Source organism: Perca flavescens, chromosome 17, assembly GCF_004354835.1.
Source record: "Perca flavescens isolate YP-PL-M2 chromosome 17, PFLA_1.0, whole genome shotgun sequence".
Taxonomy (NCBI): domain Eukaryota; kingdom Metazoa; phylum Chordata; class Actinopteri; order Perciformes; family Percidae; genus Perca; species Perca flavescens.
In genome coordinates, this window is record NC_041347.1 from 467,501 (window position 1) to 494,294 (window position 26,794).

At 43.4% G+C, this 26,794-nt stretch overlaps 1 protein-coding gene across 2 annotated transcripts in view; it reads right to left on the minus strand.

Annotated features, from left to right (window-relative positions):
• Positions 1 to 26,794, minus strand: part of thada (THADA armadillo repeat containing) — a 117,470-nt gene that overhangs the window by 18,412 nt on the left and 72,264 nt on the right. For both annotated transcript variants that reach the window (XM_028604006.1, XM_028604005.1), the window contains 4 exons: positions 24,677 to 24,780; positions 20,831 to 20,913; positions 8,772 to 9,142; positions 1,297 to 1,421 (listed from right to left, as the gene is read on the minus strand). In XM_028604006.1, coding sequence (XP_028459807.1) covers positions 1,297 to 1,421; positions 8,772 to 9,142; positions 20,831 to 20,913; positions 24,677 to 24,780 — 683 coding nt within the window. The remainder of the gene's footprint in view (positions 1 to 1,296; positions 1,422 to 8,771; positions 9,143 to 20,830; positions 20,914 to 24,676; positions 24,781 to 26,794) is intronic.

Below are 26,794 nucleotides of genomic sequence, written 5' to 3' on the forward strand. Positions count from 1 at the left end.
TTGTGGTAAGAGAGGGCCAGAGTCTGTCAGAAACTCTCACAAAAATAATGGTTTGCGTCTGACAGGTGTGAATAACCTAATGTAGGAATAATGCTGTAATGAGAGCCTTTGAGAGCACAAATATCAGCTTTCATCTACGTTTATTTTTTTTAAAAACTACCAGTCTCTGATGTTGGTGGCGGGCAATTTGGTTACCTAAATATTGCATGAGCAACACATGAGCAGCCACACAAACACAGGCGCAGAAAGGGGCCAATGGGCTCCAGGTGTGCCCAGGTGCAGGGTTAAGGTGCAGCCAGTGAACCTGTGCGTCCCTCCTCCATGGACTCTGGCTCTGAATGAAGGCTTGACAGGCAGCCTGCCACAGCTCGTGAGGGCGCTTTCACAAGAAAAGGCAGGAAAAAAAAAACAACAACAGAGAAATGGAAGAGGAGTGTGGATGCATCTTGCCATATAGCACATTCATGTCTCTTCCATCCATCATAGCTGAAAGCTGCTCTGGGACTGTTTAGGGACTGTTTTGACAGCAGGTTTTCAGGAGGGAGAAAGCGTTTAAGGGTCACGGTTGACACCCTTTTCCTGCATTTACCTTGAAATGACTTCAAGTTACAGGTATTGGCCTGTTGTATGCTATGGTGGGCCTATCTACAGGATATACGATTTAAGACCCATGACAACACAATGCATGGACATAATTGAAACAGTCTTAAAAATGAGAAACATTGTATTTCCAATGCACTTATTTTAGGATTGTTTAGCCATTTTACTGGCATGGCTCTCCGGATTGCAATGTTGCACTCTCTGTTGGTGCCCTGGCTTTTCCCTCTCATGCCACCATTTTACTTTTTTAGTTTAGAAAGATATTTATGGTCCCTAACTTTTCATCTAGCACCATCATCACCACTACTAATTAAAACGTGTCCAATACTTTAATTTATGACCAAATATCTGTAAAACTAACGACATTCCCATCAGCCTCAGCTGTACTTTGTATTTAGTGCTAATTAGATAGATACTTTATTCATCCCGAGGGAAATTTTAGGCATCCAGTAGCTTAGACAACCATAACACAACAAACACACATACACACATATATCCCACATACATATTCTTGGAAAAAAATCTTGGTTAAAATTGTGAGTGCAGGCTCCGATCACTGGTCTGCTGGTATAACGCAATAACGGTCTAATCCTTTGGCCCAAACACAGGAAACAGAGGATCACGTCAAGATGACTTTGGGAGGATGTTGCAGATTATTTGTACATGTACTGTACATGTATGTGTGTCTTCTCTGACCTGTGAGAAGAATTCTGAGCCATAGCAAGAAGGTGCAGCCGGACCTCCTCCTGGGACAACAACTTCCCACCGTCCGTCCATTCCAGCTCCCCGCCGGAGCTCAACACGCCCAACACCGTGAGGACCTGAGAGGAGGAAGGACGGGCAGAGACAAGCTAAGAAATAAGATATTAATGTAGTCACTCTTTTTCAACTCTATCCCACACACATACACATACTAGGGCTGCTCCATTAGAAAAAAAAAAAAAATTGTAATCACTATTATTTTCACTATTTTCAATCACGAACTTTTAATACGATTACTCATTGTCTTTGGGAAAGATGTTGCAAAGGAAGTATTGGTCTTAAAAAAACAGTGAACAAAACAGTTCAGCCCAAATTGTAATTGCATTAAAATTTTGATTAATTGCGCACACGCATACAGCTACTGGTGAGGGAAGTTGCTCAGGGCCATCCATCAACGCAGCTTTGGTGTCCTCTCTGCAGTGCGGCTGGCAAATTGCCCCAAAGGGTATTTTTACCACACCGGTCAGATCCTCCCTACGCACACCCAAACCACGGGTACACAGCTGCCTCGCTCGCTCTCTCACACACACACACACACACACACACACACACACACACACACACACACACACACACACACACACACACACACACAAATATATGCATGAATATGGATACACAAGCACATGCATGCACACAAAGATGTGCAGAATTGCAGGCAAGCTTTCATCTCATTTCACATCAGCCCTCTTTAATTCAAGGCAGTAATATGTTCCTCGTCTTTTTGTCTACTCTTCACAGCCATTCAGCTTGACCTCCTAAACTTGATTTTCTGCTTCCTTCACCCCTCGCTGCTTCCCCCCTCCTCTCCATCCTTCCCATGCTGTTTTCTTTGCCCGGTCAATCCTCCAGAGAGGGAGGCAGCTGACCGAGTGAGGAGGAGGAAAAGACTCATTTTCCACCGCTGGAGACGCCGTTAAAAACACACATCCAGCAGAGAACACTTGTTGACATTCCTGTTGCATATCTCGATGATTATTATTTCTTTCAAGGCCCCGACCTGTTATTAAAGCTTTAAAATAAAGCTCGCTTTATAGGATTGGTGTTGGTGGAGAGCAGGGCGAGCGGGCGCATGCAGCGTCTGTGTGTAAACATCTGTGTGTGTATGTGTGAATGTATATTTGTGCATGTGAGCAGTAAAATGACAGGGTAACAAGGTGCATGCCATAGAACATTGGATTTAAACTTAAACATATATGTATATATGTAAATAATTCAACAGCAATTACATGCCAATTGTTGTCATTTAACCAGGAAAAGAATTTTAAAGCTGCATTAATCAATTCTTAAAATAAACAATGGATCATACGTTTCTGTGTAATGTAAAAGGGGTCGCTAATACACAAACAAACCCAAAGAATTATCAACCAACTCTGCAGTTTCCCTCAGCTCTACAAAGCATCTTTAAAGGTCCAGTGTGTAACGTGTTTAGTTGTTCAATATCAAAATCTGTGTTGGCCATTCACAAGCTTGAAATTTTACATTTGCATGAACTGGGGTAGACGCTCCATATTCATGCTCCATCTTGAAATAGTTTTCCGCTGTCCCATGAGATGCTGCTAATGCCGCTAATGGGTATCGTAGTTTCCCGGCCCCGGCAAGTTTAAAGAAGGAAACATGGTAGGGCTGGGCGTCGTTCAAAATCTTTCGATCCGGTGCCAATTTCGATACCGGTTCCTTAACGATACTTTTTTCGATACCATATGTTTTAAAATCCATTTCAACATCAACAAAAATACATTAAACACAAAACTTTTATTTTCCACCTTAAATTGTGAATCAAAACAGTTATCAAAATTAAAAAATTCTGGTAACACTGCTCACTCAGAGTAACATTAATAAAACTGGTTGTGCTTTTGGATAGGGGTGCACCAGTCAGATACTCAGGATTGGTATCAATCCCAACTTTAAAAGTTAACAAAAAAAAGAGAAACCTTTTTGCCACAACATGATCATATTATAAATAATAAATAAATGACATTGTGTACAGGCTTATATTGACTAAATTACTAAAATGCAAAGGAATGTAAACAACAAAGACTTTTAGTACTGCATAATGAAACTAACAATAAACCTGGTGACTGCCCTGTTGTCAACATTGAACTAATTGAGAACTAACTTGAAGTAACACGCCGACTTATTGGGAATTTAGCTTATTCACTGTAACCCCCAGAGTAAGACAAGTCGATACATACCCTTCTCATCTCCGTACGTGCTGTAACGCTGCCTGACGGTTCCAGCATTAGCTTAGCCCAGCACAGATCCTGCAGGTAACTGGTTCCAACTAGCCTACTGCTCCCAATTGTGACAAAAGTGACAAAATAACGCCAACATGTTCCTATTTACATGTTGTGATTTGTATAGTCACAGCGTGTACAAAAAAACGGCTGTGTCTCATGTTACGTTGTTTTTTGTACACGCTGTGACTCTATAAATCACAACATGTAAACTTGTTCACTTATTCGGAGCAGTAGGATTGCTGGAACCATTCACCTGCATGTTCTGTGCTGGCCTGATGCCGCTGGAGCCGTCAGACAGCCTTACAGCACGCACGGAGATGAGAAGGGTATGTATCGACTTGTCTTACTCTGGGGGTTACGGTGAATAAGCTAAATTCCCAATAAGTCGGCGTGTTCCTTTAAGTGCAAAGGAATGTCACTGAATTGCCTTGTTGCTGAAAGGGGCTTTAGAAGTAAAGTTGCCTTGCCTTACAACCTCAGCCTGTCAGTCAGTCATCAGGGCATAGAAACCACTGTTGTGCCTGCTTGTCTCACAGGAAGTGTAAAACAACAGCTCCGCGACCGCTTTCGGCTCGCCATTAATATCATATCTGAGTGAAGTTTTGTAAAACTGTAACCACACTTGAAACCACTTTCAAGTGGGCATTGCCGTGACTCACTGTGACTTCAACAAAACTGCAGAGCCGACGTAGTATGCTCCGTCCGCACCTCTGCGTGCGTGTCGGTCGGAGCTCCGCTGTCTGTCAATATGCAGAGAGGACAGATAAGCTTGCGCTTATGCGCTCAGACGCTTTTGGAACCGAAATTTGGCACCGAAAGATAAATAATGTTTTGATACTCATAGGATCGGAGTATTTTTTCCGGTGCCATAAAAGTATCGACGTTCGGTGCCCAGCCCTAAGGACCACATGTATTCTTCTTCTTTTTGAAGCATGAAAGCTACCGTAGCTGTAATACGTACTTTGAACTGCGTGGTGCGAGAGAGTTGATTGCGATATATGAGCTCAACGCTAGATGGGAGAAATTCCCACACACTGGACCTTTAAGCTCTTTGTTTTGGTTCTCTGGCCCAAAAACCCCACTCACAACAATTTTCAGGTGCAGCAGGCACCGGTTTTATTGAAAAACCTTGGATAAACCGACTGTACACTACCTGCTCAGCACCAAACGGGAGACAGCTGAAGATGGTGGAGCATTTAGCAGCAAAAGAGCCAGACATTTTTCCTCAGGAGTTAAACCAGAACAGGACCAAAAGGAGAGAGAATACTGGACTTATTTCAGGTAGCCAGAAACATAAATCTAAACTAATGGCAACTTGCTCCGTGTCTGCTGGATGTACGAATAGGCAATTATTTTCCAGGTTTGCTCTAACAGATTTACAATATAACAGATTATGTCACTGTTCAATGGAAATGTTTAATTGCCACTGATGCAGCAGCAAGCATCCTGTAAATACATTGGCTCAAAATAAATAACTCATAATTAGAAATTCTGACAACAGTACGATGTACACACGCAGCAAAAGATGCCCATATTTCATACTGTTGGAGACAAGTCATTCTGAAATAACCACAGCAGCCCATCACACTTGTGGTGGACACAGGGTGCATCTTTCAGATAATATTTCACAAAGTCAATGAGAGTGAATTAATGATTGGGCCAGTAATGCCAAGCCAGTGTCGTTATTCATTCGGCCACTGCGTTTCTCTCTCTTTATTGCAGAACTGAAAAAGTTACACGGTTTAAATCCCAGCTGGGTGTTTTTCACTGTTCATCCAGGCGTCCGTCTGCCAGATATTTGACTGCTAGCTCCAACGCAGCTGCTCTGACCATCTCTGCTGCTTCGGACTTTAACAACCGGCTTTAATGAGCTCCCGTCTTGAATACACTCGCTTGCCCACATACTCAAATATACACAGTCACAGGAAAACATGCCAACTCAGGCGTAGACGCGCACCGACTTTCATAGCTGTAACATGTAAATAAACAGTGACGCCCACCCTGCACAAACAGACACACACACACACACACACACACACACACACACACACACACACACACACACACACACAAATGTTAACAAATATAAAAGTTACCTAGCTTGCTCAGCAGTGCTGTGAAGCCTAGTCTAGTCTTTTTAGCCTTGACAGCCTTGAGATGTTGCTACTTTTCACTGGTATTAACTGGCAGTAGCTGGCATCTTGGGCCGAAGCAGATCCCACAACAAAGCATGAAAGAGATTTTGAGCAATTACAAAAGCTTCATTTAAATATAAAAAAGAAATAATGAATCCAGACCCCAAATTGTGTGTGTAAAGAAGAAACCTCTTTTTCACAGCAGTGTGACGTGACGCCATCACCTTCTCCTCAAGCCATGGCTCCAGAGGCTAATTAACAGTTTCTCTCACAATACCATAACAGAAATAATAAAAAAAAAAAAAAGACTACATGCTGCAAATCAGCATATTTGCGCAACCCTTTTACAGGGTTCTTGTGTTTAAAAAATCTGATGGAAATATAATATAATAAAAATATAAAGATATACTGTTTTCAACCTGCTTATGGAGCTAACGTTAAGCTAGATAGTTAGTTAGCTAGTTAGCTTCAGCTGATAAAACCTGCCACAGGTGTAGTTTCGGTCGGCAAAATCAACGGCCGTCAGCTAGAAATGAGAAGCTGCTTTTTGTCGGGGTCAGCCCTATGTTCCCACAGCCCTATGTTCCCACAGCCCTATGTTCCCACAGCCCTATGTTCCCACAGCCCTATGTTCCCACAGCCCAATGGTCCCACAGTCCAATGGTCCCACAGCCCAATGGTCCCACAGCCCTATGTTCCCACAGCCCAATGGTTCCACAGCCCAATGGTCCCACAGCCCTATGTTCCCACAGCCCAATGGTTCTACAGCCCAATGGTCCCACAGCCCTATGTTCCCACAGCCCAATGGTCCCACAGCCCAATGGTCCCACAGCCCTATGTTCCCACAGCCCAATGGTTCCACAGCCCAATGGTCCCACAGCCCTATGGTCCCACAGCCCAATGGTCCCACAGCCCTATGGTCCCACAGCCCTATGTTCCCACAGCCCAATGGTTCCACAGCCCTATGTTTCCACAGCCCAATGGTTCCACAGCCCAATGGTCCCACAGCCCAATGGTCCCACAGCCCAATGGTCCCACAGCCCAATGGTCCCACAGCCCTATGTTCCCACAGCTCAATGGTTTCACAGCCCTATGTTCCCACAGCTCAATGGTTTCACAGCCCTATGGTCCCACAACCCTATGTTCCCACAGCCTTATGTTCCCACAGCCCAGTGGTCCCACAGCCCTATGTTCCCACATGTCTAAGAATTTCTTTTTCACTGAAAATTAGGCCCCATGTTCCCACACTTCTAAGATTTTTCATTTTAAAACTGCCGTGAATGGAAAGCTTGACATGCGTAGCAACAGTAATTGTGCACATACACCTCAGTGCTTCTACATCACCCATTGCCCCTTCTATGTACATTTGTTTGTTGCATCATCTGATTGTAATGCTGTGTGGTTGATTGTGCGTTCTTTACCATTTTGGTACATTAAATACAAACAACAAAGCATCTCCATTTATTTGTGTTAGGATGTCATTAATCAAGAGTGTCCCAGTGTGCTCTGATAAACTTCAATGCGCCTACGGACTTAAAACAGGCACGGTTAGCAGTCACCTGCAACACGTCACACAAGTAGCCACTTGACTACCGGCAAATAACTAAAGAGCATTGGGTCAGACGCCATGTGTCATTTCCTAATGTGATTTATACTTATAATAATAATAATTTCATTTTGTTGACAGGAATCAAAGGGATTGCTTCTGTGGCATCTCTAGTTATTAGAAATGGAAATGTTTTACAATTTAGAATGAAGAACACAAACCCTACAAACAGCCTTATATGGTGTTGAATAAGAGTTTTCTTTGATATGCACTGAATATTTTCTAAGGCATTCAGGCGACCATCTTTCCCATATGAATCCTCCATTGCAGCAGATTTCTTTAACACCTACTGTATGTCTTGAATAAGGATTGAAGATAACAGACTTCTTCAGACGTTGGAAGCATCATTGCTGGGCAGAATAGCAGACCAACTCTATATCTTAAGCCTACTGCTGCTGCTCCTCTCCCAGAATGCTTCACTGGAGTCCAGGGCGAGCTATGGCAACTGGCCTGTTGGGTTGGTGTGTCCTTGGCGCAAGGGGAGGCTCCACTTCACGGGGCCGACACTTTAAACATTACCGGCTGGCCTGTAAAGCAGCGCCTAGCAAAGAATGCCCAACCAAACGCATACACACAACACATATAAAACACACACACACACACACACACACACACACACACACACACACACACACACACAACTCTGCAGCAGGGTGAAAACACACACGGAAACAGCCAGCCAGTCCCAGCAGTGCTGATTCATGTCAGCTCTGGAGGGGTGTTAACGGCGGGAGTAGCCTGTCCTCGCTTTATGAACACACTGAAATACAACGTTATGTCCCCAATCAGGAAATAGACTGCACAGATGTCTTCTTACTTTCTAGTTTTTTTTTTTTTTTTTTTTTTATTAAAAGGTGCATAAGAGTGACTAACGTTTCGATGTAAGGTTACATCTTCATCAGAGTCCAATAGGCTGCATTTTCCCCCTCCAAAACTTGTTAAGAGTGGAGGCCTACCAAATGTCTCATGAGTGTATGTGTAAGTGAGTGAGAGAGCAAGCGAGCGAGTCAGCTCGCTGCCAGTGTGCTTGGCGTGTCCCTTTGCGGCCGATTAGCCTCTCACGCAAGCCTCTGCGAGATGGATTTGGACATTTAATCAATTTGCAGCAAATGTCCCTGTGGTTTAGTGAAAACTGTGACGAATAGGAAAAACATATTTTTTTTGGAAAAGGGTTCCTCATTGTGTGATGAAAAGTTTGCTTATTAAGGATTTTACACACACACACACACACACACACACACACACACACACACACACACACACACACACACACACACACACACACACACACACACACACACACACACACACACACACACACACACACACACACACACACACACACACACACACACACACACACACGCTCTCGAACAAACACACAATGCATTGCCTATAATGTGTGTGTGTGTGTGTTCGTGGTCTCACATTGGCCAGACACTGGGGGTGTGTCTCGTGAAGAGCCAGGCCGGTCAGGTTAGACAGGGTGGTCTGGTCCACCCACTGAGGTCTCCTCTTCGTTCCCTCCTCCTGCAGCCTCCTCAGGACCCCCTCCAGTGCCAGCTCCCTCACCTCGTACAGCGGGCACCGCAGCAGACACTGCAGGAGCTGGCTGGTGACCCGAGGGCCCCCCCAGAGCTCGGGGATCTCCACGCCGGCGCTGAGGGCCACTCGGGCCAGGCTGAGCAGGTACTGGGCGTTGCCGGGCCCCGGGGTGGTGGAGGAAGCGTCGGAGGTGACGAGGTCTGAGGCCATCAGGACGGACAGCACTTCCTGGCGGAGATCACCGACCTCGGAATCTGACCAACACACAACACGTCACTTTAGCAGACAATGTAGCATGAGGCCGCACTTTTAGGATGGCTATTTATATGATATTTTTGTATCACAAAGTCATTTAATATTTGTGGATGTAAGCCTTTAATCTTTTTGCGTAGTGTACAGTTTTTTGTTTTTTTTAAAGATAATTTTGGGGCATTTTAGGCCTTTATTTTTATAGGACAGCTGAAGACATGAAAGGGGAGAGAGAGGGGGGAATGACATGCAGCCAAGGGCCGCAGCTCGGAGTCGAACCCGCGGCCACTGCGACACGGAGTAAACCTCTATATATGGGCGCCCGGCCCGCTCTACCAGGTGAGCTAACCAGGCGCCCGTGTACAGTATTTTTTTTAAACAAAAGTTTGAAACAAACTCAAAGAAGCTGCATGTGAAACAATCTCTATATAAATCTCCTGTCTACATCAGGAATGAATACAAACGACCTTTAAGAGGCACTGCTATGCGTTCATATTGACCATGTTATCTTAGCATTCTGTTGTTGATGTCTTTTAAATCTTTGGTTGATGGTGATGATAAGAGTATATATTTTACAGTCCACACTCAAGTTGCCTTTATGCGATGGCAATTTAACACATTGGTATCATATCTGAATTAGCACGAGTCACCATTGCATTCTCACTAGGCTGGTCGGACGTGTAACATTTCCCGAAAAACTTCCAACGTGGCTCATGTCGGAATTGAATGTCGTCACATTAATGTAAGGCTACAGCTGGGGCTGGGCAATATATCAATATTATATCAATATCGTGATATGAGACTGGATATCGTCTTAGATTTTGGATATCGTAATATTGTGATATGACACAAGTGTTATCTGTGCCTGGTTTTAATGGCTGGATTACAGTAAAGTGATGTAATTTTCTGAACTTACCAGACTGTTGTAACTGTTCTATTATTTGCCTTTACCCACTTAGTCATTCTATACACATAAATGATGATTATTTATCAAAAATCTCATTACGTAAATATTTTTTTGCAAGCACCAATTGTCAACCCTACAATATTGCCGCAATATTGACATTGAGGTATTTGGTCAACAATACCGTGATATTAGATTTTTTTTCCATATCGCCCAGCTCTAGCTACAGCAGAACAATGTTACACAGAGATAATGTGCATTTTGGTCTACCAGCTAGGAAAACTGTTGAAAAAAAAAATAATCCCTGTTTCCATTTAGGATTAATAGAGTTTTAGCTCATTTTGACCAATTTCATGATAGTTTATAATTTTCAATTAGTATTTATTATATATTAGTTTTGACTTTTGGATTTCATTTTAGTTCCAGTTAGTGTTCAGAGTGTTTTTGCTAGTTTTAGTTCAGTTTCAGTTTTCATATATTTAGTTTTACAGGAGTTTTAGTTTTTGTCAGGGCCAGGTATAATGTCTCCGAAGTATGCAGCTACACATACATACAAAATACATGGTTCGAATATAGCCATGATGTTTCTTAATTAACCTTTGTGCTAATTCAGTGTCCGACGTGAAGCAATTACGGCCCAGCGCCATCTCAGGTCAGGTCCGTTCAATTTCTGTGGTTCAACGTCACGAGAGTTGACGGAAACTCATGCTTTCTTCTTTTGCTTTTAGTAGTGACATAGCTGGAAAAAAAAGCTTTTATTTGTATTACTTTTTTTAACCTGCCAATATAGTTTCAGTTTCACTTAAAGGTTTTAGTTTGTATTTAATTTCATTAAATTTCATTTCATTTTTCACTGCTTACTTAACCCTGATTTTGACTCTATAATGACTGGCCATGTACATTGAAAAAGAAAGCTTATTGAAATATTCCCAGTTGCTTAATTTTCTTCAGACGTATCCACTCCAACCTCTCTACAAGCTAAACAAACAAACACACAAACAGTCCTTTGTGAAGCAAACAGATGCAGACAACAGGCTAGACTGAAGAAGCCAGTCTCCTCTGTTCCTTTCTATTTTGACTTTTATAGGAAAGGCTGCGTCAGTGTCTATTTGGAAATGCCCATGGCTGTGCCAACCCAGCCACCTGTGAACATACACCCTTGGGGAGGGACGTGCACACAAATGAACACACACGTGCACACGCACTTCCTCTCAAATATAAGTATAATCCAGAGGCAGGGGGACTACAGAGTAACCCAATGCCGTTCTAAAGCTGTGCTCCTCCCTACAGTATCGCTCCAAGACTCCACACAGACCTTGCTTTGACAGCCAACTCAATTAGTTTAACACACACACACACACACACACACACACACACACACACACACACACACACACAGAAACCAATTGCAACTCAATCTGGCCCTGCAGCGGCACTCAAAACGTGGCCCGACAAAAGAGCGGGAAATGCTGCATTCCTCCAGAGATGGGCCGGGTTACCGTGGAGACGGGCCAGGTTACTTTGGAACCTGATCCTCAAAGGGGGGTCCGGGGGCCAAATAAGCATACCCTAATGGTTATGAATGGAGAATAGGGGCACAGTAATGACACGGATGATGAAGGGAGGAGAGGGAGGAAGATGACTGGAGGAGAATGGGAGCGTGTCAAAGAGAAAACGGCTGTCTGTCACGGTGGAGTAGAGAGAAACATGGATTGTGTGCGCGTGTGTGTGTGTGTGTGTGTGTGTGTGTGTGTGTCAAAGGGTTGTAGCAAAACAGCATGCTACCATTAGCTTGTCACACACTAAAACATTCAAATGTAATTCTACGGTGCCAATTCATACCTTACATTCATACATTATGTGTATCTTTACAAAGACACACTAAATCATTACACACCCGCTCGCTACGCCCTAGAAAAAACACTAAAGGGAAGCAAATCAAGCAAGGAGGCCCAAAAAAATACTTTCTTTCAACTGACTCCAACTTCGCTCATTAGAGAGGGAAAGAAAAAGTAAGGTAGAATGAAAGAAAGAGTGAAAGAAAAGGCAGAGCCAAAAACTAGGTGGGGGAGGAAATAAGAGAGTAAGAGAGAGAAAAAGGAAAAACATCATTAGTCAGGATGCAATGCTGATTTTTTTTTATGATGGCCTTTATTAAAATAGCGTGTGCAGAGGAGGGGGGTGGGTGGGGGAGGGGGTGGGTGAAGTCAGGCATTCCCTCAGCAAATGAAAGGCGTTCCTGTGAGGGCCATTCGAACGTGATTTTTCATGTCTGATCATAAACAGCCATTGTTCTCCCACAGCTGTGTTTATTTAAATCTGTGTCTACAACACTTGTGTCTCTTAATGCTGCATGTGCACCTGGACCGTGTCCAAGTTGTGATTACTGTTTGATATTTCGGGACGCTCTAGGATGAGGCCCGGCTCAGTGGATTACGTTGCCAGCAAAGCATTGAGATCATTAACAAACGCAGTGGAGAGTTTACTTAGACCGGTCTAAATGTGGTTTTAAATATTTACAGACCACTAAAAACAGGGCTGATTCCTGACTTTTCCTGAAGTACCACCATCAGTTATTTGGATGGATTGCAATTCCAATTTGGTCCAGGCATTCATGCTCCCCTCAGGATGAACTGTAAAAAGTGTTGGTGATACCTTGACTTTTTTTTTTTTATCTAGCTGTTATGCAACAAACACGCGTTTTCATTCATTATTGATTCATCTTTCTATATTACCTCAATTGATCTATTCATCACAACAATGACTGATGTCAATCACACCTTCCCAAATCCCAGTTGACACATCTCAGTTTACGGTCACATCAGCAACGTGACATCATGACTTTGCGTAAACATACACGCTTTCCTAAAGCCATGTGCCATGTTAGCACAAGGATACGTATTATTGCGAGGCTACGGTTGGGTTTAGGAACGTGACACGCGGGTTGGGTTTAGGAAAAGAAGAACGGGGTCGGGTTTGGGAAAACAACAAACGTGGAAAGGAAACATCACACGCGGGACACAAAGTCACACGCGGGACGCACTTCATGCGCAATCGTAAGGTAATGTAAGTCAATGGAGGCCAAACGGCGTTGATAAACACGCCACAAAACGAGTATGCGTCTTGTCGTACATACGCCACTTCATGAGATCAGTCTGACATCAGACAAAGAAAAGCAATAAATATTCAGTTAAACAGTTCACCAATAAAAATAAAATAAAAATTTGTTTGCTGTTAATTAACTAATTGAGCAACTGATGAATCATTTTAGCTCTACTTTGGCTTATGACATCAGCTCCAGACCCAGCTGCGCGTTGTCTTTAGTGTTTAGAAGCAAATCTTAGCAAGCTATCACGCTAAACTTAGATGGTAAACATGGTAAACATTATACCCTCAGCTATTTTAGCCACCAAAAAAATAAAAAAATAAAATAAAAATCATTATCAGTTTATGCGTACATTTACTGTAGAATATCTTCACAGCTTTACCTTACTGAAGCAGTTGTCTGTGCTCTCGTCAAAGCCACCAGACTCCTTTGACAAAAACTGTAATGTTTCCCTCGCACAACATGGGAGTTGGTCGTCTCCTTCTGCCTCCATCGGTTAGTTTGTTAGCGCCTGACCCTTTTAAAACCCCAAAGTCACACAATAACACAAACATTCTAACCGATCAAGGCAGCGGTAGACCAGCAATGTTTCTGTCAATGAGTCACGAGTCTGGTGACTTTGAAGAGAGCATAGACACTTTATAAGCCAAACTAAACTGGAAGTAAACAGCTACGTCCATTCCAACAAACACCAAGACGTTAACACCATGCTTTTAAACAAGTGTCAACACAGAATGAAAAGACCATGTGTGATGTTTGAACGTGTTAAGGTAGATGTTCATGTCTTGTATTGAGAATATTAAGTTTGGATTGTACTGACACACAACAAAAACGTAAAGTGGGATGGATGTGTACTTAGGGGTGGGTTGGTGTGTGTGTGTGTGTGTGTGTGTGTGTGTGTGTGTGTGTGTGTGTGTGTGTGTGTGTGTGTGTGTGTGTGCGTGTGCGTGTGCGTGTATTAGTGGGCCAGTGAGCTTACTGGGTCCCCACGAGTACTGTCCATAGCCGGCTAAAAGCCGTCAGTAAAGACGCTTTGCTATGTCAAGCTAGAACTTGCACAAATGCTCTCCCACGCAAGCACACAGCTGGATTTCACATCAGCTTCCACCTTCATTACCAAAACTGTGAAAAACCCCAGACGCTACGTGTGTGTGTGTGTGTGTGTGTGTGTGTCTGACAGTGTGAGAGAGCTGACCTCCTTCTCATGCTGATGGAGCTTTACAATTTGCTGAGGTCCCTCCCTCTAATTACCCTAAATGCTCTGTCCTTACGTATATATGTATGTGTGCGTTTGTGGGTTGCTTGTTGTCCGAAAAGTGTTTGATATAAATAACAACAAGCAAAAAAAAGAAAAATGACGACATTATCTGCCAGCCACAGTAGCTGCTAGATTCCTACATTTATAAGGAAGTGTTACTACTTTACTGGCCCCATTACTGTTAAATAAAACTGCAGATTTTCTGCCAAAGAATTATGACAAAGGCAGTGCATCTACAGGAGGGAAAATGTAGCGCAAATGAAAAATGGGTAACACTTTACTTGAAGGTATTGACATAATCGTGACATGACACTGTCATAACTATGACATGAGACATGTCATGAACGTGTCATAAACGTTTATGACTTCTGTCATTAAGTGTCATTCGGTTTTTTGTTATGACAAGTTGACATTAAATTTGTTTGGGATGTCTTTGTAATGACATGTTGACATTAACCAGGATGACATTACCAGAGGATGTCTTTGTCATGACAACTTGACATAATGTCATCCTGTTTAATGTCAAGTTGTCTTAATAAGGACACTCCAAATGTCAACTTGTCATGACAAATACATCTCCTGGTAATGTAATCCTGGTTAATGTCAAGTCGTCATTACAAAGACATCCCAAACAAATGTAATTTCAACTTGTCATGACCAAGACAACTTCTGGTAATGTCACTTTGATTAATGTCAAGTTGTCATAATCAAGACAACCCAAACAATGTCAACTTGTCATGACAAAAACCGAATGACACTTAATGACAAAAGTCATAAACGCTTATGACTTGTTTATAACGTTTATGACACGTTCATGGCAGTGTCATGTCATAGTTATGGCAGTGTCATGTCACGATTATGTTGATACCTTCAAGTAAAGTGTTACCGAAAAATGTTTTGGCAGATAACTCTGCTCTCTATTGTGCTAGAATATTAAACGTACAATATGTAATTACCTGCCGCCTTGCCACTGTCTCTCAATCAAAACACGGACCTATTGATGAGGTCATGAAGTTGCATGGGGTCGTAGGAGTTGTCTTCATTGTTAAACCGCACAGTATCTTTTCATGGACGAGTTAATGTATAAAGGTTTTTATCTACGTTACATTTAGTAATGTTTATTCAAGTCATTCTAATGAAATGGCCGCAGTGTTTCCCACATAATTACTAAGATTTTATTTCTGGTGGTAGCTGACCGGTTAGCAAGCAAGACACATCAGTCATCATCACATGTCGGCGTCTCCTCTTTTGTCAGCACCGGGGGGGGGGTAGACTTTCTGTCATTGCCGTTAGTGTCGTTAGCACCCGGCGCTGGGGTTTGTGCTGGCTGGTTTGGGGTTTCTGCAGTCGCTCGCTGGGAGCTACCTGTGGCGGTGTCCCCGGGGGCGGTTGTCTCCTCACATCCCGACGAAGGCTCTTAGCGCCGGGGAATGAGGAAGACGGCCTGGGGTGCACTAGCTGGCTTACTTAGCATTAGATTCGTCGACTACCCATACAGCGTTACGTGGCGTTTAATCATGGGTTAAGCCCAGTGATGTTATTAAGCATTTATTGAGAAATGTCTGAAAAAGAGACGTTTTTTTTTTTATTAACGTTTTTTTTTTTTTCAACCCCATTGGGGGGTCACAACCCCCATGTTGGGAAACAGAGGGTGCAATGTGCAGACTGGAGTGTCTTGTAGGATTTCATAGAAGGAGGAGGAGAAATACAACGTTCTTCTCTTGACATTAATTTGCAGTGGTTGGTGCATAGTTCCCCAAAAAGCAAACACAAAGTTAAATGTGTGCGAGTATCCAAATATGGAACTACATGGCTTACCAAGCTGCCAAAGATGAACATCAATCTCATGTGCTAAAGTAGCTCAAAGCCTAATTATGGTGAAACACTTCTTGTGAAGTAAGATAGATTGAACTTAAAATATAGGTTTAAATATTTTCAAGTCAATCTTAATAAAACACTCACATGCCATACATGATCGTATGTATGCTGAGGGTGTTAGGGGATTCGGTTATCATTTCTCCTGCTCATACAGACCAACGCAAATATGGTGAAGTGGAACGATTAAAGCAACCAATAACTCAACTTACATATGGCATCCGAGTAAGCGTACCTATCCTTTAAAAGAGGACTCCACTGATTTAGCATTATGCTAGTCTTGCATTGCCAGTCCTATCTCCACAGCACTGTGTCAGCGCTGGAGTATTCTGGGATAGGGGAAAAAAAAAAAAAAAAACTGTATAACTGTATTTCTTTAAACCAATAAAAATCATCTTGGGCAGCGCTAAGAACAGAATGCAGCAACGGTGCTCTTGCAGTGCACTGACCACCGACAGTTCAGTCGGAGATTTTGGTTATGCTAGCGGCTAACGCAACCTCAAGCCACTAGCCTCATTTTTAAACTTAGGCCGGCTACACATTGGCTGCGTGGCGGGAGCATGTCAGCTGCGTGGTGTGTCTGTTTATATTTTGGCTCCCATGTTAACAGGTTAGAGCTTACACACTGCCTGCGTGACACGCACGTCTCAGGCGCCGAAAACGCATGCATGCTAGAAATAGGACCGACACATATTTTTCACGCGACACGCAAGCGTGTTGGAAGCGTTTCCAGGCAAAATAGAATAGGAAAATATGTTTATATGTGATTTACACACAAATGCATATTAATAAATGACATGTTGATGTTTGAAAGTCTCTAGGTTTTGATATAAATGCAGATATATAAATGTAATAAAAAAAAATCTAATATTGCACCTGTCGATACAGAACGAGATATTCTGTAGCCTATTTTGGCGTCAATACTGCCGACGTCTTTACTGTAATCAAATCAGTATATATTTATCATGGTATTTCATTTTACCAATGAGAAACATACATGTGTGCAGACAAGGCTAGCAGCAGCAGCGCTGCGTCAGACACGTTTCTGGTGTTGAAGACATAGAAAAATCCACGCAGCTGACACGCAACAGAAACGCCACGCTCACGCCACGCAGGCAGTGTGTAACCGGCCTTAGTCTTAAGCCCCAATCACCAATGCCTATCACTTGAGTAAAAATATTCAATATATGTGGCTAAATATGAGACTTCTGATTTAAAGTGTTCTTCTTCAGCACAGACATACAAAAGATACAAAAAAGATTTACCAGGCAAATGACTCAGCCATTGGGCAGAGAAATATATTTTACCATCAGCATCTGCTACCACACTTACGGAGACACATGGAATTCCAGCAAATTCACTAATACTTTAAACGTTGATGTGGGGCTTTTTTTTTTATCCTCTCTCTACTTGTGTCAGCCTCCTTTTTCTTACCTTCCTTTTCTCTTTTCAGCTCGTTTTACTGGCATGGCTGAAAAGCAGAGAAACAGAAGACTGGCGGAGGTAGAGATGAAGCAATGGACGGTGGGGGCTTTTTTTTTTATGACTCGGGCATGAATCAAAGGGCTGGGGCAGAGAAATGAAACCCCCCCCACACACACACACACACACACACACACACACACAGACCTGTGTTCAGAGCCGACAGGAATTGGCTGGTAAATCTAAAGTTCCTACTTAATGCAGGGTGCCAGTAAAAAAAAGGGAAAAAAGAGGAGTAATATTGAAAAAGCCGATTGTTCACCTCCTTTACCCCTGGTGCCAGGCACTCTTAAGAGCCTGCTGCTTTCATATAAACTCGCCCAACCTGTGGCTTTTTAGCTCAATATCTGATTTGTTTGAAAAGTGCAATTACACAAGAGGAAAAGGGTGAAGGATTGGAAATGAGGAGGAGGAGAAAGGAAAAATAGAAAAACAGACCAACGGAGCACTTAAGCACCACTAGAGAGAAGGTGAGAAATGAAGCCAAAGACAGACTTATGATAATCATAGAGCGGCATTAGAGGTGTGTGAGCTAGAGCGTGCATATTTGGTTATGTAAGGAGCACAGCCGAGTCGGGCCAGGCCGGGTCCTCAATCTACAGGCTTGTTTTGAGAAATCCTCGGTATTTCCACTGTCAAGACCAACATGTGTTCAGCACATGGCCGACCGAAAACACAAGTGCCTCCCCCCTCCTCTCTCTCTCCCTCCGAGTACAGACATAAACTGGGTCATAGGCACAATCCCACCATCTGTCAGAGATCGCTTGCCTTCGGTTTCACATTCCTCCACTGCGGAGACCCCCGCCGGTCTGCGCACATGTGCACACAACCACACCATGTGTGCACGCACACACACACACGCACACACACACACACACACACACACACACACACACACACACACACACACACACACACACACACACACACACACACACACACGGGGGAGGATGAAGCTGACTTCTGTCAACAATCAGTCTAAATGGAGAGCGCAGCGGACAGCCTCGCCAGCAAACGTTGCAGGGTTGTCTGTTCAGACTTGGAAGTGCTCAATGTCCAATTCCCAGCAAATGGAGGGAACACAGTTGCCGTTTACAGAGTTGATAAACTCCCCGGCAACTGGCTGACATCAGCATCTAAGTCCCAATCAGGACTGAAACAAGAGTGCGAACAAGCACGCTTAAAAACCACATTCAAGACCAACATTCAAATAGTTTCCGCTCAATGTGAGACACAGTAAAACTTCCAAACTGAATAAAGTAAACAAAGGTATTGATTTAGTATTATAACCATACAATGTATCAATTCCTATCTAATGAGTTTTTCTATAACCTTAATTTCCCGTTTTCTTGGAATTTGGCAATAAAAAAATGTTGCTTTTTGTAAAAGCTTTTTCTGTCTTTTGTATATATACAAAAGACAGGTTTCCTTTTTTTAGTAAACAACAATAAGAAATATATTTACTCTTGCTGTTTACTAAGTATTTCTTATCCGATTAATCAATGGAATAATCGGTAGAATACTCAATTATTAAAATAATCGATCGCCTCTCCACCTCCAGCTGCGGTTGTTGTTCCCAGGTTGAAAACTGGGTGGGAGGGTTATGTTTTAGGTGAGATTTTAGGTTTGTTATGTCGCCTCTTTTCGCTGCCAAACAAAGTCAACATACCGGCTCATCCACGTTAATTGGCTCTCCTCTATCATTCGGCTTAAAGGTCCCATGACATGCTGCTTTTTGGATGCTTTTAGATGCTCAGCGGTCCCCTAATACTGTATCTGAAGTCTCTTTCCTGAAGGTGGAGGGTGGGGGGTGTGTCCTTGAACAACTGCCATGCTTCGCTCGTTTGTAAGCCATGATGTCTCTCTCTTTCTCATGGGTGGGCCAAATTTCCTTGGTCGGGCAAAGCAGAGAAAGGGGAGGTAACCTTGCTCCTTATGACCTCATAAGGAGGAGATTCCAGATCGGCCCATCTGAGCTTTCATTTTCTTAAAGGCAGAGCAGGATACCTGGTTTACACCTATCGCCATTTCTAGCCACTGGGGGACCATAGGCAGGCTGGGGGAACGCATATTAATGTTAAAAAACCTCATAAACTGAAATTTTCATGCCATGGGACCTTTAAAGCCAAAATGAAGATTGCGGCTTTGTAACAAAGTCCATTGGGACTTATTCTTCCTAACTGGCTGTAGATGTCACGAAAACACTTTAAGGCAGTGGGTTCACGTCTTCTCTTCACCTGTCGCTATCCGCTCTGTGTGTGCGTGTGTCGAGACGCTGCCTAAGCCCCGCCTCTGCCTCCGACACAGAAAGCAGACAAGATGACAGAGGCGGTGCGATCGACTAAAATGTTGGTAACATTCATTAGTATGTCAAAATGAATATACCCTTTATTTTCAATTATAAAAATTAGCAATTGCAATATATTGCGTCACCAAAAGCTACCAAGCTCATTTCCATGTATCGTCTTAAGCCATGTAGGCCATATACTGTATAATTATGCAAGATCATCTGGCAACCATGTGACACAAACGCACGCACGTCGTGTGGGGTGGGTGCAGGGATTCTACCAGGTACAGTATATCAGATAGTGAAAAAAAATTCCATTTGTGTTCCCATGAACGCCGTGCAACCAGCAACCAGTAACATAGCTCAAGCACGGTGTTCGTCATTCAACTGATCGTGACTGTTTTCCCAAGATGGCGCCTGCCTGTATATGTGAACGCTACTGTCTTTATAATAAACTGTCTGTACACTTACAAAGTTCTCAATGCTTCGGTTTACATGTAGGGACCCTCATTATGCTACCGTTGAAGTGTGGTGCTATTTTGAGCCTTGTTAGTGTTGTAGAAATAGCGATTTCTTTTTACTTTACCAGTACCCCGACGACTAGCGTTATAAGCTAATTAGCGGTTTGGGCTAAAACTGGTCACATTCGATTAGCATGAAAACAGATCCCAGAGAACGGTTGATTTGGTACACATGTGTTATTAACCCCTAGGTTCATTTTGCGCCGGATTTGTCCTTTCAAACCCGAGTCAAACGTAGTGACCCCTCAGTAACTACTCACCATCCAGGAGACTGATCTTCAGCCCACACAGGCACACCAACACATCCAGAAAGGCTCCTCTGGTCACCACGCAGCCATTTTGTCTGAAAAATGAGAAAAACATAAGGGTGTTTCTTTGAGCTATGTCATTCGACAAGTACCTCGGATGATTAGTTGTACCGTGAAAGGACACTGATAAAAACTCCTTTTTATGAAGGAGGCTCCTTACATGCTCCTAAACCTTTTATATAAAGTTACAGATCTAAGACTGCAGTCCTCTAGTCATTGATTATCCAGTTTCCATTAAGATCGCAGACAAAGATTTTCTTCAGAAACAGCCTCACGTCTTCCGGCAAACTGCTCGATTAGGTCATTGGACGTTTGTAACTCAATGGATCTATTAGTTTTGAGGATCTTCGTGATTGGGCGTGATCCCAAGGGCTGATGTCATTTCCCCATCCTGATCAGACCTCCTGTTGTGGTTTTAAAGCTTCCCGTCTTAACGGTAAAACAAGTAAACTTACGAGCGTGACAGTTCATTCTTGAAGTAAGATAACATTGTTTTAACTCAAGCCACATTAATTAGCTTTTTTTCCCAGAGCTTTATACCAGCTTGTTTATGTATTGGGTCTTATGTTTGTATCTCTTGTAACAAAAGACCCAGTTTTTTTTGTGTGTCATTTAGTGAGCTCAACTCAAATCCATTCCTAAACCTAGATGTAAGTTCAGGATCCAATTTAAAGTTCTTGTTCTGACTTATAAAGCTTTGCAAGGTCAGGCCCCTGTTAATATCTCGGACCTGCTCCATCTGTACGCTACTTATAGTAAGAGTAACACTGTGCCAAAGGTTTACAACACTGTATATACACTCAGTTGCCAGTTAACAACTTATTTTTGTTTCATTCTGTTTTTGTGGCATATTTTGTGTTATTTGTCTTATTTTAAATTGTCTATTATTCATTGTCAGGTTATAGGTGTCACTGCCTTGGACAGGACACCCAGGGTCCAAAATTAACACCCGCCCTTTGACAAATACTTACATTGGTAATTAAAATGCATAAAGTCAGCCGCCATTGGCGGGTTTATTAGATAGGTCTACTTTTCCACAAACTCCCATCACTACAACCAAGGGGATAAGCGAGCGTCCACAAAGCATACCTCCTATGGAGCCATTTTGTTGCTTGTACCTCACGTTATGGCTCTGTAGCAGACGTTTTTGTAAAAATAGGTTTGTGTCATAACCACTCGACTTACTGTCGCATAGTAGAGGAATTACCGTACAGTACAGGAGAAGCTTGCAGGCAGTTTCGACTTACATTAGCCGTTTAAGTTGAATTACTAATGTTAACTAGCATTTTAGTTAGCAATAATTAGCCTGTGTCTAGGTTATCTCCTTACATATACCTACACTCTCCGTCTCTGCAAGATTGGGAATGATTGAGATTTCTCTTGGCACAGCGACCAGAACACTTACAACTTTCACACAGGTTGCTCACGTCACATCTACGTCTTCAAGTTCAGTTGGAGGCTGCGCAGTAACACTCAGCGCTCACCGGAAAAGTGCTTCTAATATCCTTCACTGGTCTCCGTGGACGTCTACGGTGTGGCTTTGTCCATTTATTTAACGGTCTATGACTACAACACACATATCTTTGAACAAGTTTTGTTTTGCAGCCAATAGTTGTATTGCAATTTGATTGGCCCTCGCTGTCCACTGTCGCTACACTCACGCTTACTTTATCCAGCTGAGAATTTCTTGCTAACCGCAATGACAGTCTGCAAGTATGTGGCGGCACATTGCCAAAGTAGATCAACCTCAAAGGAAAAACTAAGAGCATGGTTGAAATACAGTTGAAAAGAAGTGGCGCTTCACAGATAAGAGGGCAAGGAGAGATTTGCTTTTTGTGATGAACGCCAACACAATGAGCTGCAGTGCTTGTACAAATACAAGCACTCGACAAATACAGTTTTATGGCTGTCTGAAAAAATATTTGGGCTGGTACATTTATTTGAGTTTACCAGCGATTGGCAGATAGACCAAAAGGTTTATTTTAGACCCTGTGTACGTACAAAAGTGAAATAATTTGACATAAAAATTGTTGATGATCAACTAATCAAATAATGGTTTCAGCATGATTCCTGTTAGTGAGTGCATGTGGCCATGATTGGACAACAGATGGGAGTCATTTATGTGTAGACTACCCAAACAAGAAGTTACTGTTGTCACTGGGTCAACAGCTCGCAGGAGAAGATGCTGAATAGGACAGTGATGTGTTTTTGTTTGTTATCACTTGTGGTGAATCCTTAAAGAATTTGGGACCATCACATGAGATGCCCCCAGCTGTACCATCACAGATTGGATTAATTTACTTACAGTTTACATGCATATAAACAAGCAAAGGCCTGAAAAAGGCAACCCATTGTTGTAACCATTTCCTCCCTTTTCGTAAACACACAATCGTTTTAGACTACGATGTAGCCCACGACTCTTTGGTTTCACTATAGTAACGATGTAGAAATATTACCATTAAATTATTTGTGAAATGTTGAAATAATATCTAAAATATATATCTGCCATTGGCTAGTGTGTAAGTGGAGCAGCATGTGTGGGCAGCGCAAAGTGTGTGTATGTGTGTGTTCAGTTCACTGTGCGTTCAATCAAGGGTATGACCACAGTGCTCTGAAAACCCACAAGTGTGTAAAAACAAGGGAGACAGTGTGTGAGCTTGACGTCACATTTTCATCACCCAGATATTAATAAGACACACGCTCACACACATATTCTCTGCACACTTTACACACACAACACACGTGATGGAGCATGGGAAGAGGGCTGAGGGAGTATGTGTGTGTGTGTGTGTGTGTGTGTGTGTGTGTGTGTGTGTGTGTGTGTGTGTGTGTCTCAAGTAAGAACATATTTGGTCAGAGATGAGTCCTGTGAAGTGGGTTGAGTGTGCTCATGTGTGTATGAATGTGAGGTTACATTATCACATAGGCTGTAAGAAGCTACATCAGTGGATCACAATCCAAACAATACAGTGGGGATGTTCTAAGAGGTTGGTACTGGGCCTTAAGTGCCACCACAAAGCCAAAGTCAACTGCACTGAGCTACACGAGTGTCTGCACTCATCGTTACAGCGTTGACACCCTCTTGGAACCAGAAAAAGTCCCAAATGACATTACACAGAGATGGTGTGAGGCCAAAACCCAACACTGACTCAGACCAGACGAACAATGCATTCCGTCCTTTTTGGAAGGTGGCCGTTTCAAATTAGTGGTGTTGAAGAAGAGAGGTGGTTTTCTTTTTCCAAAAACAGAGATCTTCAGACCTGTGTTGTCCTTAGATCTGGGCGCCGGGCTCGGTGATGCTGCGTGATCAAACGGACAGACGGTGGGCGCGCTCTGGTGAGCAAGAATTCACCTCGTCATCTTAATAAAGGCTCATCAGTGTAACCAAGCGCAGCTAGCAGGGCTAGTGTTGCTAACCCAGTGACCCTGCGTTATCTACTGTGGGCCGCGGCACAGAGGAAACTGGAGACCCAGGCCTGACCTGAGCCGGGCAGGAGGGGGCCGACAGGGTAATCTGTGCCCCATCTTGAGGCCTCGATCTTGGGCAGGAGGGCCAAAGGTAGAAGGGGGAGAGGGAAAGAAGGGGGGGGGTCCGAGGATGGGACAGCAGGCGGTCGCTTTGAAATGGAAGCCTGGGCAGGACATGAGGCGGACACAGCCAGGGAGGGGATGAGCAGGGAGACAAGGAGCTATTCTTCTGGTGAGCGAGTTGGAAGGGCGAGAGGGATGCTTATCTGTGCGTGTCTGTATATATGTGTGTGTGTGTGTGTGTGTGTGTGTGAGAGAGTCCAGGATTACCGAGAGGCGAGCCACATGCGCTGACAGAGGCCTTCGGTGATGCCATTTCCTGCTGGCAGGGGTCTGTGTGAGTCAGTCTGGTAGGAGCGCAGCAAAAACAGCACCTGCACACACACACAAATGCACACACTCTTGAATTGATATACATGTGACAACTATCATCGATTACTATTTATACACGAGCCAGCCCCAATGACTGAAATGTTGCGGTGTGGTCATACACGAAAAAGTGAAGCATGTTCACAAACAAGAGAAATTGGAACCAAAGGGCTTAAACAATGAGCATGTTAGCACTCCTACAGTAATGTGTATTGGGTTGCATGGTGGGTCACCGTCACAGCGGTCTGGTTTGAGATATACCGCCATTGGCAGTTTGCAGGGTCAATCTCCGATTTCAGTCTGAGGAGTCTCTCCATAATCAACATAACTAATTCCTGTTTGAAAACATAATGTTGAGTCAAACAGCCAGAGACGTGTGCATGTTAATACTACACAGTAATCTTATCAACTGCTGGCCATTAGGAATGATCATTTAAACCAGTCAATAAAGATGCTACCCCCAAGCCCTCCATTCTAGACAACCATCCTTCCCGTCACTTGGTTTCTGGCCCCTGTGGTGGAAATAATAGGATTCGTAAACACCAGCAGTAACTGTACAGTGTGTTATAGTGACAGAAAATGTTTTGAATTCTCAAAAAGTATGTTTCCCACTGAAGAACAAATCTTTCTTTTCATTGTGGCGGGTGTGACAGTGTGTGACTGAGCCAGTTTGGAGCAGGTGGACTGGTGGATGGGAATGTTCAGAGGCCAGGACATAGGCAGGCTGGCTGGCTGGCTGGGGTGTGTATTCTGGGCCTTGGTAAGTATAATCTTTAAGCCGGGGCCACGGCCACAGACCAGTAGGAAGCCATTCATTACACAGTGCAGGGAAGGAAACGTGGGTAAAAACCAGGCCGACCACGTAGCACCAAGCCTGGCCACTGAGCCCTGGCCTGCCCCTTCTCCTGCCTTCTCCACGTCCAGGCAACACCCACTGGCTCCTACAAACCGCTTCCACACCCCTGGGTGCTTCTTCCTCTCGCTGTCACTCTCTAAGGGCTTTTCCACCTACAAGGAGCCAGTGCTGGAACCGATTCCCAAACCAAATGTTAAACCTTTCCAAGTGATTCCACTGTCAAAAAAAATGGTTTTAAAGGCTCAATCACACTTGAACTGGTCTCTGCAAATATGTGCTGAGCTTCTTATTGACCTCCTTAAATCTCATGTGAAGAATCCAAGAGTTATTCTCCGATTTCAATGTTTCAAAAGGTTTTGGCAGATTCCCAGGTCACGGCTCACCTGTGTGGAACTTTTCACCTTTAACCAATTGACACAATGATCTCTTGATGCATCTTGTGTTTGACAAGGGAGTAGTAAATGAGTCAGGCAGGATCAACCTGTTTGTTTAATACAGCGCTACCACACTACAATAATCTTGATTAACTGCATTCAGTTTTGTTGGACTGGCGACAAGTCTGGCAAGCCTTGAAGGTTCAGGCCTCTTGAACTTCCTGGTACACAACCAAACATGACATTATGTCATATGTTTATCAAATGTGGCCTTTAACGGTGCACTAATATTAGGCTGTAAATTTTGACATCTGACGTGGCGTTAAAATCATCATCAATCATGTTTGAGGTGACGTGGGAGTTTCTGGCCTACTAAACTATTTTTTTTTTTTTAGCTTACAGGCCGTTGAAACTAACCAACGAACGCTCTCTGTGGTTGTTAGAATGCTTTCTGTTCATTGTTTTTACATCCAGTTATAAAATTCGGTCGACTGATTCAGAAGCAGATTCAGATTAAAAGGTTGCAGCTGGTTCCAGTGTCAGTGGCAAAGCCATCTGTCTTCATTCCTTCTCCATCGACTTTACAGTTACACCTCATCCACTGGGTTGGGAAGTCCCTGCATGGGAGGCTCAACCGGCTCAATCCAGCACGGCATGGAGAGAATTTTCGGAATATTTATAGAAAATGCTGCCTCCCTGTTCCTCCTCCCAAAGACAGAACAGAACTACACCCCATGTGGGAGGAGATGCTGGGATTGGATCGAGCTCAAATGAACGGGAGACCATGAG